At 47.5% G+C, this 15,325-nt stretch overlaps 4 protein-coding genes across 4 annotated transcripts; 3 read left to right on the forward strand and 1 right to left on the reverse strand.

Annotated features, from left to right (window-relative positions):
- Positions 1-201: 201 nt before the first annotated feature.
- Positions 202-3,789, forward strand: F4822DRAFT_426606 (heavy metal translocatin; the record flags this gene model as incomplete). The annotated part of the gene is made up of 2 exons (XM_051460594.1): positions 202-1,098; positions 1,165-3,789. 2 exons carry the CDS (start codon positions 202-204, stop codon positions 3,787-3,789), a joined length of 3,522 nt encoding a protein of 1,173 aa, XP_051316535.1.
- Positions 3,790-4,361: 572 nt separating this feature from the next.
- Positions 4,362-6,738, forward strand: F4822DRAFT_442020 (heterokaryon incompatibility protein-domain-containing protein; the record flags this gene model as incomplete). Its single annotated transcript, XM_051462939.1, has 2 exons — positions 4,362-5,314; positions 5,371-6,738. The coding sequence occupies 2 exons, from the start codon at positions 4,362-4,364 to the stop codon at positions 6,554-6,556; spliced, it is 2,139 nt and encodes a 712-aa protein (XP_051316536.1). The 3' UTR covers positions 6,557-6,738.
- Positions 6,739-6,924: 186 nt separating this feature from the next.
- F4822DRAFT_426608 (amino acid adenylation) lies at positions 6,925-10,182 on the reverse strand (the record flags this gene model as incomplete). The annotated part of the gene is made up of 1 exon (XM_051460595.1): positions 6,925-10,182. One exon carries the CDS (start codon positions 10,180-10,182, stop codon positions 6,925-6,927), a length of 3,258 nt encoding a protein of 1,085 aa, XP_051316537.1.
- A 2,048-nt stretch (positions 10,183-12,230) lies between these two features.
- On the forward strand, positions 12,231-13,504 carry F4822DRAFT_394377 (membrane bound O-acyl transferase family-domain-containing protein). Its single transcript, XM_051457356.1, has 2 exons — positions 12,231-12,858; positions 12,921-13,504. Exons 1-2 carry the CDS (start codon positions 12,377-12,379, stop codon positions 13,345-13,347), a joined length of 909 nt encoding a protein of 302 aa, XP_051316538.1. The 5' UTR covers positions 12,231-12,376; the 3' UTR covers positions 13,348-13,504.
- The last annotated feature ends 1,821 nt before the right edge of the window (positions 13,505-15,325 follow it).

Consider the following 15,325-nt stretch of genomic DNA (forward strand, 5'->3'; position numbering starts at 1 on the left):
TGGGTCAGTCAACCTGATCTGATCACACCGTTCTAGTCTGTTCTCCGGTTTACTAATTAGTCGTGGCTATTTTTTTATTCAACTTTTATAAATATGTAATCTCCATAGCTGGTTCCTTAACAAGCCTAATTCTCTGCTCAGCGACAAGCAAGTTGTGCTAGATATCCGTTATCCAGAATCCTTCTTAAACTTTCGTTTGCAATGGCGCTCACGGCGAAGACGCCGAAGACTCTACAGAGCACTTTTCTAATACCTAGCATTCACTGTCCAACTTGCGCCTCGTTTCTAAATGATTTCCTGTTCTCTCTGCGGCCTAAGCCAATCGCCGTCGATACTTCTATTGTCTCACACAGCTTGACGGTACAACACCCTGCTTCGCTGAGTCCTCGGGCGATTGCTAAAGCACTGGGAGAGGCCGGCTACGAAGTAGACACTCTTATTAAAGATCCAGCTATCGGGGAGCTTCCACAATATACTCCGCGCAGCAGTGCTGACGACGACTTTCCGATCAGATGGCCTGCTTTTATTAGCAATTGGTTGAACGGGACCCGAAAAGTATCGGATCGAGATACGTTGAGGAGGCATCACGCGGAACACTGTCAGCAATGTCGCCAACAAGAGCATGATACCACGCCTCCTACAGGCGATGAAGCACTTTCGATAGATCCAAAGCCCCCCAATTCCCTTGTCGTCATCGACTCAGTGGCTCCCAAGAGCTTCAGGGCTTCGATCACAATCAACGGCATGAGCTGCAGCTCTTGCGTCGGCAAGATCACTTCTACACTTCAAGAAATACCTTGGGTGAGATCTGCCAATGTAGCTTTGCTTACACAGAGTGCCATAGTCGAGTACGATGGCGAGCACGACCCGTCAAGCTTGATCGAAGCCATTGAAGACAGTGGCTACCAGGCGAATATCCATCAGATCGAAGAGACGACGAGAAAGCCCGCGGCACACGCTAGCAGCGGGCCATGGAAATTATCCCTAGCTATTGGAGGCATGACATGTAGTTCTTGTGTCGGTTCAATTACTTCATCACTCGAATCACTGCCTTTTATAAGAGAGGTCGATGTCAACCTCGTCACCAGTAGCGCCACGGTTATAGTGGAGAGAAAGTAACATGCCGAGGAGGTTCTTGCGACTGTCAACAACATCGGCTACCAGGCAACGCTTAATGATGCTGAGGAATTAGGGGGGCGTCCTGAAGAGAGTTCCCACAGGACGGTCATGATTCGTGTGGATGGTGTTTATTGTGAGCATTGCCCGGCGCGGATCAGAGAAGCCTTAGCTACGTTCGGCGATCGGGTGGTGATTGAAGGGGTCTCGACGCCTGAAGATTCCATCACGACAATTTCTTATCTTCCTAGTCCCCCTGATTTCACAATCCGCCAAATTCTAGCCGCTATCGCCGCCGCGGACTCGGAATTCCATCCTGAGATCTATCATCTGCCCACAGTCGAAGAGCGAGCAAGAGAGATGCACCATCAGATACGGCAGCACATCCTTTTTAGGGTGATTCTGTCCGTTATCATCGCTATACCTTCGTTCATTATTGGTATAGTCTACATGGCGCTCATACCGGATGATAACACCAGCAAGATGTACCTCATGGAACGCCTCCACGGGGTCACGCGCGCCGAGTGGTCCCTTTTCGTCATGGCTACACCCATTTATTTCTTTGCGGCCGATATATTTCATCGACGTATGATGAAAGAACTATACTCTTTATGGCGGCCTAGCAGTCCCGTGCCGCTCCTACGTCGCTTCTATAAGTTCGGAAGCATGGATTTGCTCATGTCTTTCGGCACTACTATTGCCTATTTCGGATCTATCGCCGAGATAATCATCGCAGCGAGTCAGAGCGACAAGGAAAATATGATGCAAAAGAACATGACATACTTTGATTCGGTCGTTTTTCTCACCATGTTTCTCTTGATTGGTCGACTACTTGAGGCATGGAGCAAAGCGAAAACCGGGGAGGCGGTTTCCGAACTGGGAAATCTCAGACCAAAACAAGCTCTTCTTCTAACCTCCACAGAGAAGGATGACGAGGGAGAAGACTATGAGAGCGTTAGCATCGACTTAGTGGAGACAGGTGCTGTGGTTAGAGTTATTCACGGTGGCTCTCCACCTTGGGATGGCGTTCTGCTTAGTCAAGAAGCTGAGTTTTCCGAAGCCAGCTTAACGGGCGAATCTCGACCAGTTCGGAAAACCTCCGGGGACGAGATCTTCTCGGGTACGGTGAATAATGGTGGCCCGATATCCATGCGCATTACGGGTGCTTCGGGAAATTCCATGTTAAACCAGATTATCAAGGTTGTACGAGAGGGTCAAGCGCGACGGGCTCCGATAGAAAGAATCGCCGACACTCTCACAAGCTACTTTGTGCCTGTAGTTACGCTGATAGCTGTTGCTACATGGCTGGTTTGGCTGAGCCTTGGCCTCTCAGGAAGGCTGCCTGGCGACTATCTCGACGCTCCCGTAGGTGGCTGGCCGTTCTGGTCTCTCCAATTTGCTATCGCCGTCCTCATCGTCGCTTGCCCCTGTGGTATTGGTCTTGCCGCACCAACAGCACTGTTTGTGGGAGGTGGCCTGGCTGCCAAGTATGGAATCCTCGCCAAGGGCGGTGGTGAGGCGTTCCAAGAAGCCAGCAACATCGATATTATTGTGTTTGACAAGACTGGCACACTGACAGAAGGAGGGGAGCCGAGATTGACCGATCATGAGTTCCTTCCATCAAGTTCTGACGGTTGGAAGGAAAAGGTCGTGCTTGCTTGTCTAAATGAGATTGAGTCCAACAGTAGTCACCCGATTGCCAAGGCTACTGTTGCTTTCTGTGAAGACAGGGGCGCGAAAAGGACTAGGTCTCTAAATATTAAAGAAGTCCCTGGCAAAGGAATGACGGCTACATTCGATTTGGGATCGAAGCTCTCGACTATCGAAATGCTTGTTGGCAACGAGAGGTTAATGGAGGACTTTGCTGTGTCGATCGCGCCTACGACTCTGGAAACTCTTAATAAGTGGAAGGATGAAGCCAAATCTATCGTATTAGTTGCGGGACGCTCTTTGTACTCGCCCGAGCCTACTGCTTGGAGGATGCTGGCCATCTTCGCAGCTGCTGATCCATTGCGACCAGAGACGAAGTCTGTCCTTACAGCACTTCGTCGGCAAGGCAAAGATATCTGGATGTTATCTGGCGACAACCAGAAGACTGCCAACGCCGTTGGTGCTCTTGTTGGCATCGATCCTGATCATATCATTGCTGGAGTCTTGCCAGAGCAGAAAGCGGACAAGATCAGCTACCTCCAAAAGAGCCAAGCACGACCCAGTCCGCGATTTTCTCCTTTCGCAAAAGGTACTACCAAATCTAGGGCCATAGTTGCCATGGTAGGAGACGGCGTTAATGACTCTCCGGCTCTGACTATGGCCGACGTTGGTATTGCTATTGGCTCAGGATCCGATGTTGCTATATCTGCCGCTGAATTCGTCCTCGTCAATGCGAATCTCAACACATTGCTCATTCTGACTAGCCTTAGCCGAGCGGTATTCCGACGAGTCAAATTCAACTTCGCTTGGGCTCTGGTCTATAATCTAGTTGCCCTACCCATTGCCGCGGGAGTTCTATACCCCGTAGTTGTGAATGGTTCGCATACAAGGCTAGATCCTGTCTGGGCTAGTTCAGCTATGGCTCTTAGTAGCGTGAGTGTAATCTGCAGCAGTCTATTTCTGAAGAGTAGGCTGCCATTCATTGGTTTTAGGACTAGTAAAGCTTTAGAAGAGAGCATTTGAACTTTGAGGATACCCGTGACGGTATGGAGGTTGCGAGACAAGAGATTGAATTGCGGTGGGGGAGGCGTTCTGGCGTTTCGTTTAGAGGATCAAGTAGAAATTCTAGTGGGGACTTGAGCATTGGTGGGGCTAGATCTGGGTGTGTTTCTCCGTTCCATTGTAAAATATTGAATCAGGCATAGCATAGCGGTTTAATCATTGTAATAATATTAATATAATGTTAGATAAAATATATTTTAGGTCACCGCGACTCAACCAAAAAAGACGTTCGAATCTTAATGTTGTTTGCACCTAGGTAGGTGTACCTAGTAGATAGATTATACTGCAGACGCCGCTAATACGCGCTACAATTATAGGGCGTAAATAACCTTGGAAGAGGTCCTTCGCCCCGTAACCTTGCCCTGTAATTTATCAAACACACCACGCGATGTGTCGCTGCTCTCCATATCCTTTTCAGCCCATCAGGCATCAATAACAACTTTCCTCCTCAGTGATTGATCCCATGCCCCCAAAATGTAGTCAGTATAGATGTAATTGATCACTTTTATATCTCTTCGCCATTCATTGAATAAATGGCAAACGCTTTTTGTTGTGCTGCTCTCTATAGCTGTATTCCTTGCCTTCGCAGCCAATCAGCGGAGTCACAGGCTTCAAGCCCCACCGAAGAGCCTACAACAGCTGGAGCTTCAGGCAATTTAGGTACCCCAAGCGTCGCACATGCAGTGTCGACCCTTGCGAAAGAACACACGTTGTGCACTCAATGCCGCGAAGCTGCTACCAATTCTAGTCTCTTGCCGACATTGAATAAAGGGGAAGAAGACTTTCGAGTATACTCTAATCTAAGGGAACTACAAGCATCATCTCTAGAGGGTTGCCATCTTTGTTCCCTTTTCTTGGGTATGTTTGGGTTCGATATTGCCCAAGAACAATATGAAAGTCAGGTTAAGGTCACACTTTACGTCAGTCGATCAGGAGGGGCCTGGTTAAATGTTATACCGGTATTCAACAAGATTCGAAACACAGAATCGCCTTCAAATGGTAGTCGGGAACAGGTTGTGGGGGAGGTTACTATTTTCCGGGATTTGGAGGGACGTGTCGAAGAACCTAAGTCGGACTCCCCTTTCCTATTTTCAGACGCGAAAATCTATAACAATGCACAATTGTCGAAATCCCTTTCTTATGAGCCTTCAGCTATCTTAGCTAAGGAGTGGCTAAAACAGTGTACTCAACACCATGAGGAATGCTCACTGGCAGCGACGTTGTTCCAAGCCGATTATGGGTATCCTGCACGCCTCGTTTACGTCGGTAGCGGCAATGATGGCGTATTAAGATTGGTGGTTACAGCGGAGTTAGGCAACCAGAGGCCTAACTCTAGGCCGGAGTATTTAACGCTGTCTCACTGTTGGGGAGGTGCAGACATTCTGAAATTACTCGACAAAAGAGTCGATAGTTTCAAGAAAGATATACCGTTCGCTGAGCTCCCAAGAACGTTTCAAGATGCGGTTGTTATTACTCGTCAATTGGGGTATGTGCTTCTATTTAAATACGTATGCGTTTTGAAGTGGCTAATAAATGACACAGTTTCCGATACCTTTGGATTGATTCATTATGCATCATTCAAGACTCTCCGTCGGACTGGCGCTCGGAATCCGCTATTATGGGGGAGATATACGCCCATTCTACGTGCACTATTGCCGCACTCACTGCCCGCTCTTCCTTCGAGGGCTGTTTTATAGGGCAGAGTGATCAGGGAATTCAGGGGGACAATAGCGAACGAAACCCGCTAGCATTCCGTATTTGCGACCTACCACATGGCTTGCATGCTGAATTTTCGCAGCGTCTGGGACCTAGCCTTCGTCTCAATCCCCGTAAGCCATTTCCCCTACACACACGTGCGTGGGTTGTACAAGAGCGCCTTTTAGCGCCAAGAACGCTGTATTACGGCTCTTGGGGCCTAGCTTGGGAGTGTGCTGAATGTTCGGCCACTGAAAGCAATCCTTTCGGTGAAAGGTACCAGTATTCCCCTAAAGCGTCCTTCCTAAAGGCCTGTGTACAGCTCACCCGTGCTGTCCATGCCCCCGTATGTGGTGACAAGACGGATATTTATCAGATGTGGCTCGACGTTCAGGCCTCGTACTCTACATGCGGGCTCACTTTTTTCGACGATCGCCTAGTTGCTGTGTCAAGTATCATCAAAGCAATCGAGCGCCGAACACATTGGACTAATATATGGGGGCTTTGGAAAGAAACTCTTCTCAATGAATTAGTGTGGTTTGTTGAGACACCGTCGGAGCACCCACAAACAAAGGAATATCTCTGCCCATCGTGGTCTTGGCTCGGTATCCAAGGGCGGGTATTCGCGGAAATGGCCGCTGTAAACATAACTCCGAGCTGGGCTGCACAGGTGGTAGAAATAGGCAAGGATTGCGGGAGGGGATTCATCCGCCTGCGCGCCGCCATAAAAGAAGTTTTCATTCCTCCCGATCGGAAATCCGACCTAGCGGATAAATCTTCGCGTACTCGTCGGGCTGTTTCGTGGGCGCCGGATACTCTTTCGCCCATTGCCGAACAAGAATTATCATGCGTGCTTCTCATGAAGATCCCGAATTACATTGACGGCCATGCTCTGGATGTCGGTCTTGTCGTTCACCGGGTTAATGGCGAGACAACGCGAATTGGACGTTTCTGGCAATCTCAAGGCGACACTGTGACGATCTTTGAGAATGAAATCAATCAAGATGGTTTAAAAGAGATTACGATATTTTGATGCCACTTCAATAAGATCGCAATCGCCTCAACGGCGCGATTTTTACTAATATGAAGCAGCTCCAGTGCTATAAAATCAGTGCAGTGAATGCACCCTAAGTTTGTGGGTGTCCAGGCGTATATAGGCACCCTACCTGGTACCTAAAGCACTGGGCTAGTGGACATTCAGCTCTAAGACATGCTATTCCATAGCGTCACTGCGGTCAGTTATCGTCTTAGTAACTTTTTGATCTATTTCGATGTCTACGAGCCCAACTTTCCTATTACATATATACAATAGCAATATGTTCAAAACTCAAACATTATCATATCCAAATCATGCGTCGCTTATAAATCAAATCTCTATAGGTATCCCATTCTATTCATGCTTCATAGTATCCGTCGCAGGCTCTCCAAAGACACGCTCCGGTCCTTCTTAGACAATTCAACCAAGTACTCCTTGAATGTAACGATAAAGGTAGCGATCTCATCGCTAGAAATTATGTTGCTGTCCCATCGGAACTCAAGCTTCTCAATCTTCTCATCACCGAAATCGCAGGCGATGAGTAGTGGAACACCGAGAACTTGGCCACCTTCATCCTTGACGTCGGCTTGCTTGAAGAGCTCATTACCGAAGGACAGAGTGGATGAGTGACGGACGTCGAGGATAGTCTTGGGTAGGAAGTTGGCCATGCCGCTCATAAGGGCGAGCAGGTTGACGCGTTGATGCGTCATTCTGTCGAGAGTCTCTTGTTGTACTGTCTCAAGGAGCGACTCGACAGTTGTCGTGGGGTCAATTTGAATACGGAGGGGTAGTGGTGTTCCAGTGGGTCCGAGGACACGGTTAATACCCGCCATCGACGAATCTCGTCCACTGAGAACATCGATAAAGAGGATATCATTCGTCTCAGACAATTGACCTAGTGTCAAGGCTAACGCAGCACGGATTGTGGTTGAAACGAAGAATTTGGAGCTCAAGTCTCGCGCGATGTCGACGTTGTGGACGTCGATCGCGTCGGCAGAAATGGGACGCGTCGGGTCCTTGACATCGGGGAACTTGGGGATGGACGCGTTCGCCATTCTTGCACCCCAGTATCCCAAGTTAGTCAAACTCTCCTCCTCGCTCGGTCCCTTCAGGAAATGGCTGAATGGGACGAACGGCTGGGGAGTACCGCCAAGGTAGTACGTTCGCACGGCATCGATAATCAAGTTCACCATGAACGCATCGTATACAGCGTGGTGCATAGTCCATACGAACGTCGGCTTATCGCCAAGGACAACAGCGTATCGACTCATTGGTTGACCAAGAGCCATAGGAGCCTGTCGATCCTCTTCCAAGTATTTGGCGAGGTCATCATGCACGTCCATGTGGAAGTCTTCCTTCAACACGACTTGAACGAATCCCTTTTGGTCTAGGGTCGGTAAGCACCGGGTGCGTAGGATCTTAGCGCCCTTTAGAGTGGCCACCCAAGCTTTCTTGAACTTGGATAGATCGATATCCTTGGGAAGTTCAAACACGAACTGACTGACATAGCCGTTCGAGTTCGTGATGGACTGTGCCATGGTGAAGGTTTGGAAAGCTACGGTAGGGTAGATGTCTTCAATTGCACTAGGCGCAACTTGGCTGATAGCAGCAGATTGCTGCATCAATCCCTGGACCAACGGATCCTGCTGTCCGCCTACGAGCGAGAAGGGAGGGACTTGGTTTTGCGCTTTTTCGGCGTTTGTTTCGACATGCTTCGCCTTAAGCGCCATGTCTTTCAATATGGGGTTTCGGATGATGGTGGTGGCGTTAAGGGTCAGGTTCCTTCGGTAAACAGCCGCAGAGAGCTTGATAGTCGCGATCGAGTCTCCTCCCAATCGGAAGAAGCTGTCATCCGGACCGATTGTTCCTGGGTATCGAAGTACTTCGGCCCAGGCCTCAGCGAGCAGCGCTTCCGTCTCAGTAAGTTGAGGCTTGGCGGCTGCGACAGTCGGTTTTGATTCAGAGGTCGTCGACTCCTCGGCCTTCATAAGGAAGTGAAGTTGTTCCTCGTTAAGGGACTGGCCGAGTTCTCGAAGTACCTTCCTATCAACCTTTCCACTAGTGGTAGAAGGGAAGCGCTGAAGAGGAACGAATAGAGCGGGTACCATGATATCGGGCACCAATTCTCTTAGCGCCTTGTCGGCCTCGAAAATAGGTTGTCGGAGTTGGGGCATCTTCCACCATTGGATCGCGGGCGCGGCGGTGGAATCCTGCGAATCCCCTAGGCTAATAAATGCAACCAAGGCGGAAGCCAGGGCGCGAGATTCGACTTTGTCGACGCACACAGCCCATTTACGCTCCGCCCAGTGGTTTCGAATGTGGTGTTCGATCTCACTAGTCTCGATACGGATACCTCTGATCTTGACTTGGTTGTCCTTTCGGCCAAGGCAAACTAGTCTACCATCCTCTCGCCTGCGGACAAGATCCCCGGTGGCGTAAAAGCGCCTCGACGGTTCAGCCCACTCGAGCCCGGTGAGGAAGGCGCTCTTGGTCTTCTCTTCATCGTGGAGGTAACCCCTGGCAACAATTGGTCCTTCGATCAACATCTCACCAACGGCGCCATCCTCGACCAATTTGTTCCGGTTCTCCGGGTCGACGAACCAGTATTGGCAAGAGTTAGGCTCGCCGATTAATCCGGTAATAGCGTCTTCGGCCTTAAGCGCAGGTGTTATGGAAGAGAAAACGCTCGCCTCTGTTGGTCCGTAAGCTACAAGGAGCTCAAGGTGGGGTCCCCACGCAGCAACGACATCTCCATGGACCATCTCCCCCGTAAGAATTAAGGTCTTTAGGTATGGGAGGTCAGAGAGCATGCTGGGTGACAATAGTTGCAAATAGCTCGGTGCACACGAAAGGTGCGTCGCTCGCGTACGAGCTAATGGCTGTTGGATGTTGCCGTAAATGTCATTCTCTTCGGGGATGCAGATACGACCGCCGAAGATGAGACTGGAGAATATCTCCATTATGCTTACATCGAAAGTAAGCTGACAGAATTGAAAGAAGCGGGTATCCGGTCCGAGGTGGAACTTCTGGCCCCAGTTCAGCGCACCGGACATGAAGGACCTGTGCTCGATCAGGACACCCTTAGGCTTGCCCGTGCTTCCCGATGTGAATATCGAGTAAGCTAGGTCGCTAGGCGAAGATTGAGGGAGGGTAGAGGATGACTCGGGGAGCTTGTTGATCTCTTGGCGTGAAACGGGGAGAGTTGTTGCAGCCAGACCAGATAAGGTGGGGTGCCAGTTCACTGAAGTTACCACCACGGATGTGCGGGTGTCCTCAACAATCTCAGCGAGACGATGGCGGGGATGAGTTCCATTCAGGGGTACGAAGGCTCCCCCGGCCTTCAATACCGCTAACATGCTGATAATAGCCCATGCTGATTTCTCGAAGCAGAGAGGGACGAGACTCTCTTTTCCTACACCAAGCTCTACTAGGCGGTTGGCGAGTTTGGTTGATAGTTGCTCGAGCTCAAGGAAAGATAGAGTGTCGTCCCAGGCATCGATGGCTATTTCGTTGCCACGAGTGACAACATTCTCCGAGATGGCATCATGGATGCACTTGTTGACTAATGTGGGTACCCCCGATTTGCCCAAACCATTTACGAGCTCACGTTCAAGACTTGGCATTTTGATGGATTTCTTGTTGTTAATCCCGGGGAGCCCGTCTGAACGTGTTGTTTTGAGAAGGTTGATGTTTCCGTTGTGTCAGATATTTGGTCCTGGACTTTATCGGCGAGTTATTAAGGAAGATGTTGGGAGCGTCAGGGGTAATGTTGCTCTTTACCCAGTTGATCGAAACGCTTAGAGAACGAATAAGGAGAGAGAAAAGAAGTTAAATAAGCGCTTTTGTTATCCCACCACAAGTCAAATAATATTAAGAGATGCAGGACTTTCGAACAGCAACCAAGGAGAGAATGTCACGTAGCTATGTATGTCAGCAATGAAGCTTAGTCAGGGGAGTCAAAGCTGGATATATGGAGAAAGGCTATAGTATAAATTCCTAGGCGCCTAGTACTAGATGATTCAGCTACTACGGCACAGTTTCTACGGAATTACTTTTCTCACGGTAAGCCCATGCCAATGTTACGCCAACATCCGTCTTGTTCATCGACAATTCAAATTGACTGCTAAAAATATTCACGCCCCAGCCAAATATCCTAGTACATCCCTAGTAGAAACGGAATGGGGCTCCACAGAAGGCTAGATTTAACGATTAGCGAGATTCGCTTGAACCATACAGCGAATGAATAGAGTATGAATAGGACGAATGGGTATAAATGGGTCGTGATAATCAGTAATACGCTTGAATACGTATCAGGCAGCGTCTCCACTAAACCCACTGAGAGCTACAAAGGAACAAGAAACCTAAAAAGTTAAAAATGGCTTGGCACCTACTCTTTTTAGAATGTTTCGGACGGTTTAAACCAATCGTATTTGCGAATGTGGAGGGGGCGTGTGGCTGCATCTTAATAGTGGAGTAAAACAGGGTTAGCTCTCCGGGCTGACGCGGAAACAGGGGGTGTATTCTCCTTAAAGTTATGGCTCCTCTATAGCGCATATGCTTTTAACCACTATCGCTACGTTCACCCTCTTGTCAGCTTGCAGGTACCAAGGTAGTAAAGGAAGCAATTCCTTGCTGTAGCAGCCTTGATTGCACGTGGCGAGTGTATTTGTGATATAGTTATGGTATAGCTATGATATAGGTAGGATTCTATGTTCTTATGGAAAACGGAGATTAGCCTCGTTTCAGCCCCAAGTCACATACTACCCAGCAGCCCAGCAAGGCGGCCACGCGCTTAAGTACTCGCCTTGGTTTTCAGCTCCATTTTCTGTTTCGGTTGATATTAATAGGAAGTAAAAGAAGCTACCGGACAGACCCACTCGGAAATGGAAATTATTATGGGCGAGAAATAGCTTACTTAGAACTTAAGCGAGGAGCATGTATACATGTGGGCTGACTCAGTATCATCCAGACCCCGATCGCACGTGGTGTTCCTGTTAGGATTCATTACTAAGAGTTCAACATAGCCTTTCATGTGGTAAGACGCTATATTCCCTCTCAATAAGGGTCTTACTGCATGTATCTTTCACTGCGTAGATCCTATGATGGATACCTGTGAAATCGTCGTGCCAAGACTTCGCCAGAGCTTCCTATCACCTTAAGTATTTTGCTATAGGTAAGTACTGTACTAAGTCTTTCCGGACCAACTAACCAAAAGAGTACTGCCAAGACAATCAATCCTTAATTCTAATTCGTCTTAGCCACTACGTCTTTTCAATTCATTTCAGAAATAGTTTAAGTAATATAGAAATACTTGTATTTAATTGGTTATTTGAAGTCCAAAAACTGGGGCTCGTACAGTACTTCACTCTCTAATAGGTACCTATAGTAAAAGAGCACTTAAGGAGATACCTCGCACCTCGTGGTTTTTACTAGAGTAATTCTTCTCTAAACACCCCTTCCCACCTTCATGGTTTTCCCCCTCTCTTCCTAACCCATCGATAGATCGTCAACATCCCCCTCTATCAGTCGTTTTGTCGCGACGTCGTTACCATGGCGTCAGTTTCTTTTGTGGCCCCTGCGGCTAGTGTATTATCTTTCCTTGCTGTTTACACCTTCTCTATTTTCCACATACATCCGAAATCAGCACTTCGCTATGTATCTGCACTCGCAATCTTGGCATCGTCATATTCCCTCCAGAAGACTCTTGAGGGATGCTTTGACAGCCGATCTGTCCAGGCGACCTTCTCGGCGTACGGCTGGCTCTTTTCCGTGAGCGCCCTTGAACTTCTGCTATACTCAAAAGCAGGTCCTGAGGATATGCCCAAGTCTGTATCAGAAAGTGGAAAGACAGTCGATCCTTCAAGGAATGAGGGTGCTTACTGGGCTATCATGTTACTTGCAAACTTCCGTCGTATCGGTACGAAGTGGCAGGTCAAGAACATTCCCTCGTGGCCCTCAGGCGCTCCTAGCCGCAGGGAGTTTCTCCGACAAAAACTTACATCAATTGTCGCCATATACATTATCCTTGACGTTCTGTCATCCGGACCACCCCCTGATGCCAACGTTGTTGGTATTAGGAACCAAGTCCTATTGCTACGCATACCCGAGCTCACGTCAGATGAGTTAATTTTCCGAGTAATAGCTGTTACTGTCTATTGGATCAACACCTACCTGTTCAACCTGTTTATGATAGAGGTCGCTTCCTTTGTCAGCGTCTTAACCGGTATTACTACACCGGATCAATGCAGGCCATTGTATGGACCAATCAAAGAAGCATGGTCCATCAGGCAATTCTGGGGGTAAGTTCCAACATATTGATCATGAAACATTTCAAGATGCCGTTGCTGACTGAACCACATAGTACGAGCTGGCATCAAATGTTCCGAAGAGGTATTCAGGGAATAAGCGATTTAGCGAACGATGCGTTCTTCATCCCTCGAGGCACATTATTATCACGTTACTTCAGACTGACTGTGTCTTTCGCCATATCTGGCCTAATACACTTTAGTGCTGATATGTCGATGAGAATTCCTCTCGCTGAAGCTGGTTCAATGGCGTTCTTCCTTGCCCAACCATTAGGAATAATGATCGAAGATGCCGTCCAACACGTTTACAAGAAACAAGGCATTAAGTTTCTCAGGGGATACGAGCATATCCTAGGTTATGTTTGGTTGATAGCATTTCAGCTTTGGATTACCCCAACGTGGTTCTACCCTCCTATTCGTCATATGAACCCAGAGAAGGATGGCCTTCTACCATTCAGTCTTGTCTCAGCAATTTTCAGCTAAAAAAACGGGATTTACTACCAGTATTGGCCACTAGATTGGCCTTACGCTGTTTGAACACTATATGCACTTACCAAAAACCATGATGCTATTTCTTACTATTTTATCTAAATCTACTCAGGCGTTATTCAGAAATGGAAAATGGGTGGGGCCATAAGATGCATTTATGTAATAGAATATACAAATCTTCTCTGTCCATATAAATTATTCGGTTTGATATAATAATTGCTTAGAATGCGAATACGAGATAATAAGCCATCGGGTTCTAGACATAATCAAGTGTTAATGAGCGTATGCAAGATAAGCCCTACGATGCACCGGTTTTATCAGATACGTATTGTATTGAGACATTAATCGTTCGCGGGGCAGTTCATGCAAGGAAGACGAACATTCGATTCGTCTAAATCATGGGGAAGGGAATGATGACGGCTCCGGGCTGTTGATAGCCTATCGGAATGTATTGGGTCTTGTGGATTAAGCACCATGATATCTAGGTACGTTTAGATATGTGTCATATTTACGCCCTCCGGCGCGGAGAAATGTACATGTTCATGAATTACTCGCATGCATGCTGCAGTAGTTGATTATGTGGAGGATCACCTCATCCTCACCTTCATTCTCGGCCAATATCAATCTTGGACACACTATCAGCTGCATGCAAGCTTGGTAGCGGGTATTGATCCATCTTCCTTCTCCTCATCTACTCCGGCGTGAGTCAAGTATTGTGGCAATAAGAAAGAAAGTTGGTGACGACTTTTGCTGACCATACAGTTAGTGATAAGACTATTGATCGATGCATAGATAAAGAGCGGGTTCAAGTTTTGACGGGTCAGATTGGAAAGCCGGATATACCATGGGGGTATGAGTATTGATGGCGGGATATTGTGTAATGACTGCGTATTATTAAGATGTACTTACATGTAGGTAGTAATGATTAGAGGCCTTTTCGACAACTTTCAAGTTCCAACATTGATAATTGTACAAGGGTATTTAGTTAATAAAATATGGCCGGAGCTATGCGACGGATGTAAAATCCTTTCTGAAGCGATGTTCGGTTCGGTTTGTGCAAAACAACAGCACAACCTGACGACGATACTATTTGTCAAGCTGTAAGATTACTAGTTGTTTATTGGCCCTCGGCTGATTATTCTTACTCCAGGAGGACTTTTGCTAAATCAAATTCAACCTACACAGTAACAACCTATTTAGAGTGATATCATAGCCTTTTTTTATTAGATGAATCAGGTTTCTAACCGAGCCGCAAGGCTGAATACTTTGTCATATTAACTCAGCTTAATCATCTTATACGTTCATTGCCACGATGCCTTATCTTTTAAGAATTACATCAGTGAATTTGCATTAGATGTGAACATTTAAGTGGGGTTTTGTTCTAGAAAAATTGCCGCTATTCTATTCCAGGTTTGACAGCCCTATAGGTGGGGCTACCCGCTGCGCTAAGACAGGTTCTAAATATAGGTGTTACAGAGCTAAAGGTTACAGCTGAAATGGAAAGATCGAAATCCTGGAAAGTCGACGGCGTTTTCCCTCTCTATTGGTACTGTGTTGATAAGGCTTTACGAAGTCCTACAATCAACGTCTAGGTGGCCGGGGGCTAATGGAGTCTTCGTCGAACTTCACGTGCATCTAACAAATGAAGGAATTGACACCTGATTTGCCAATCATGTCAGTCAAAACGATGCACATAAAACAGACCGCCTAGGGCCTCAGCCAGCGAGTGGTCGGATGACGAATTCTTGATATGGAAATTCCGTTGGTGACCTGTCGTCTAACTTAAAACATCAATGATATGCGTATTATCGGCTTACTAGTATGCGCTGCCGCATCGTTGTGGTACCTGAAGGCATGAATGTTTATGCAGGGGCTATGATAGAACATTCCTTTACCATACAATAAAAAAGAATGGTCTAAGGATTTCTACTTTCTAGCGCATTACGATAATTCGGATTTATCATCGCCTTTT

This window comes from Hypoxylon trugodes (assembly GCF_022578975.1).
Source record: "Hypoxylon trugodes strain CBS 135444 unplaced genomic scaffold F4822scaffold_3, whole genome shotgun sequence".
NCBI classification, from domain to species: Eukaryota; Fungi; Ascomycota; class Sordariomycetes; order Xylariales; family Hypoxylaceae; genus Hypoxylon; species Hypoxylon trugodes.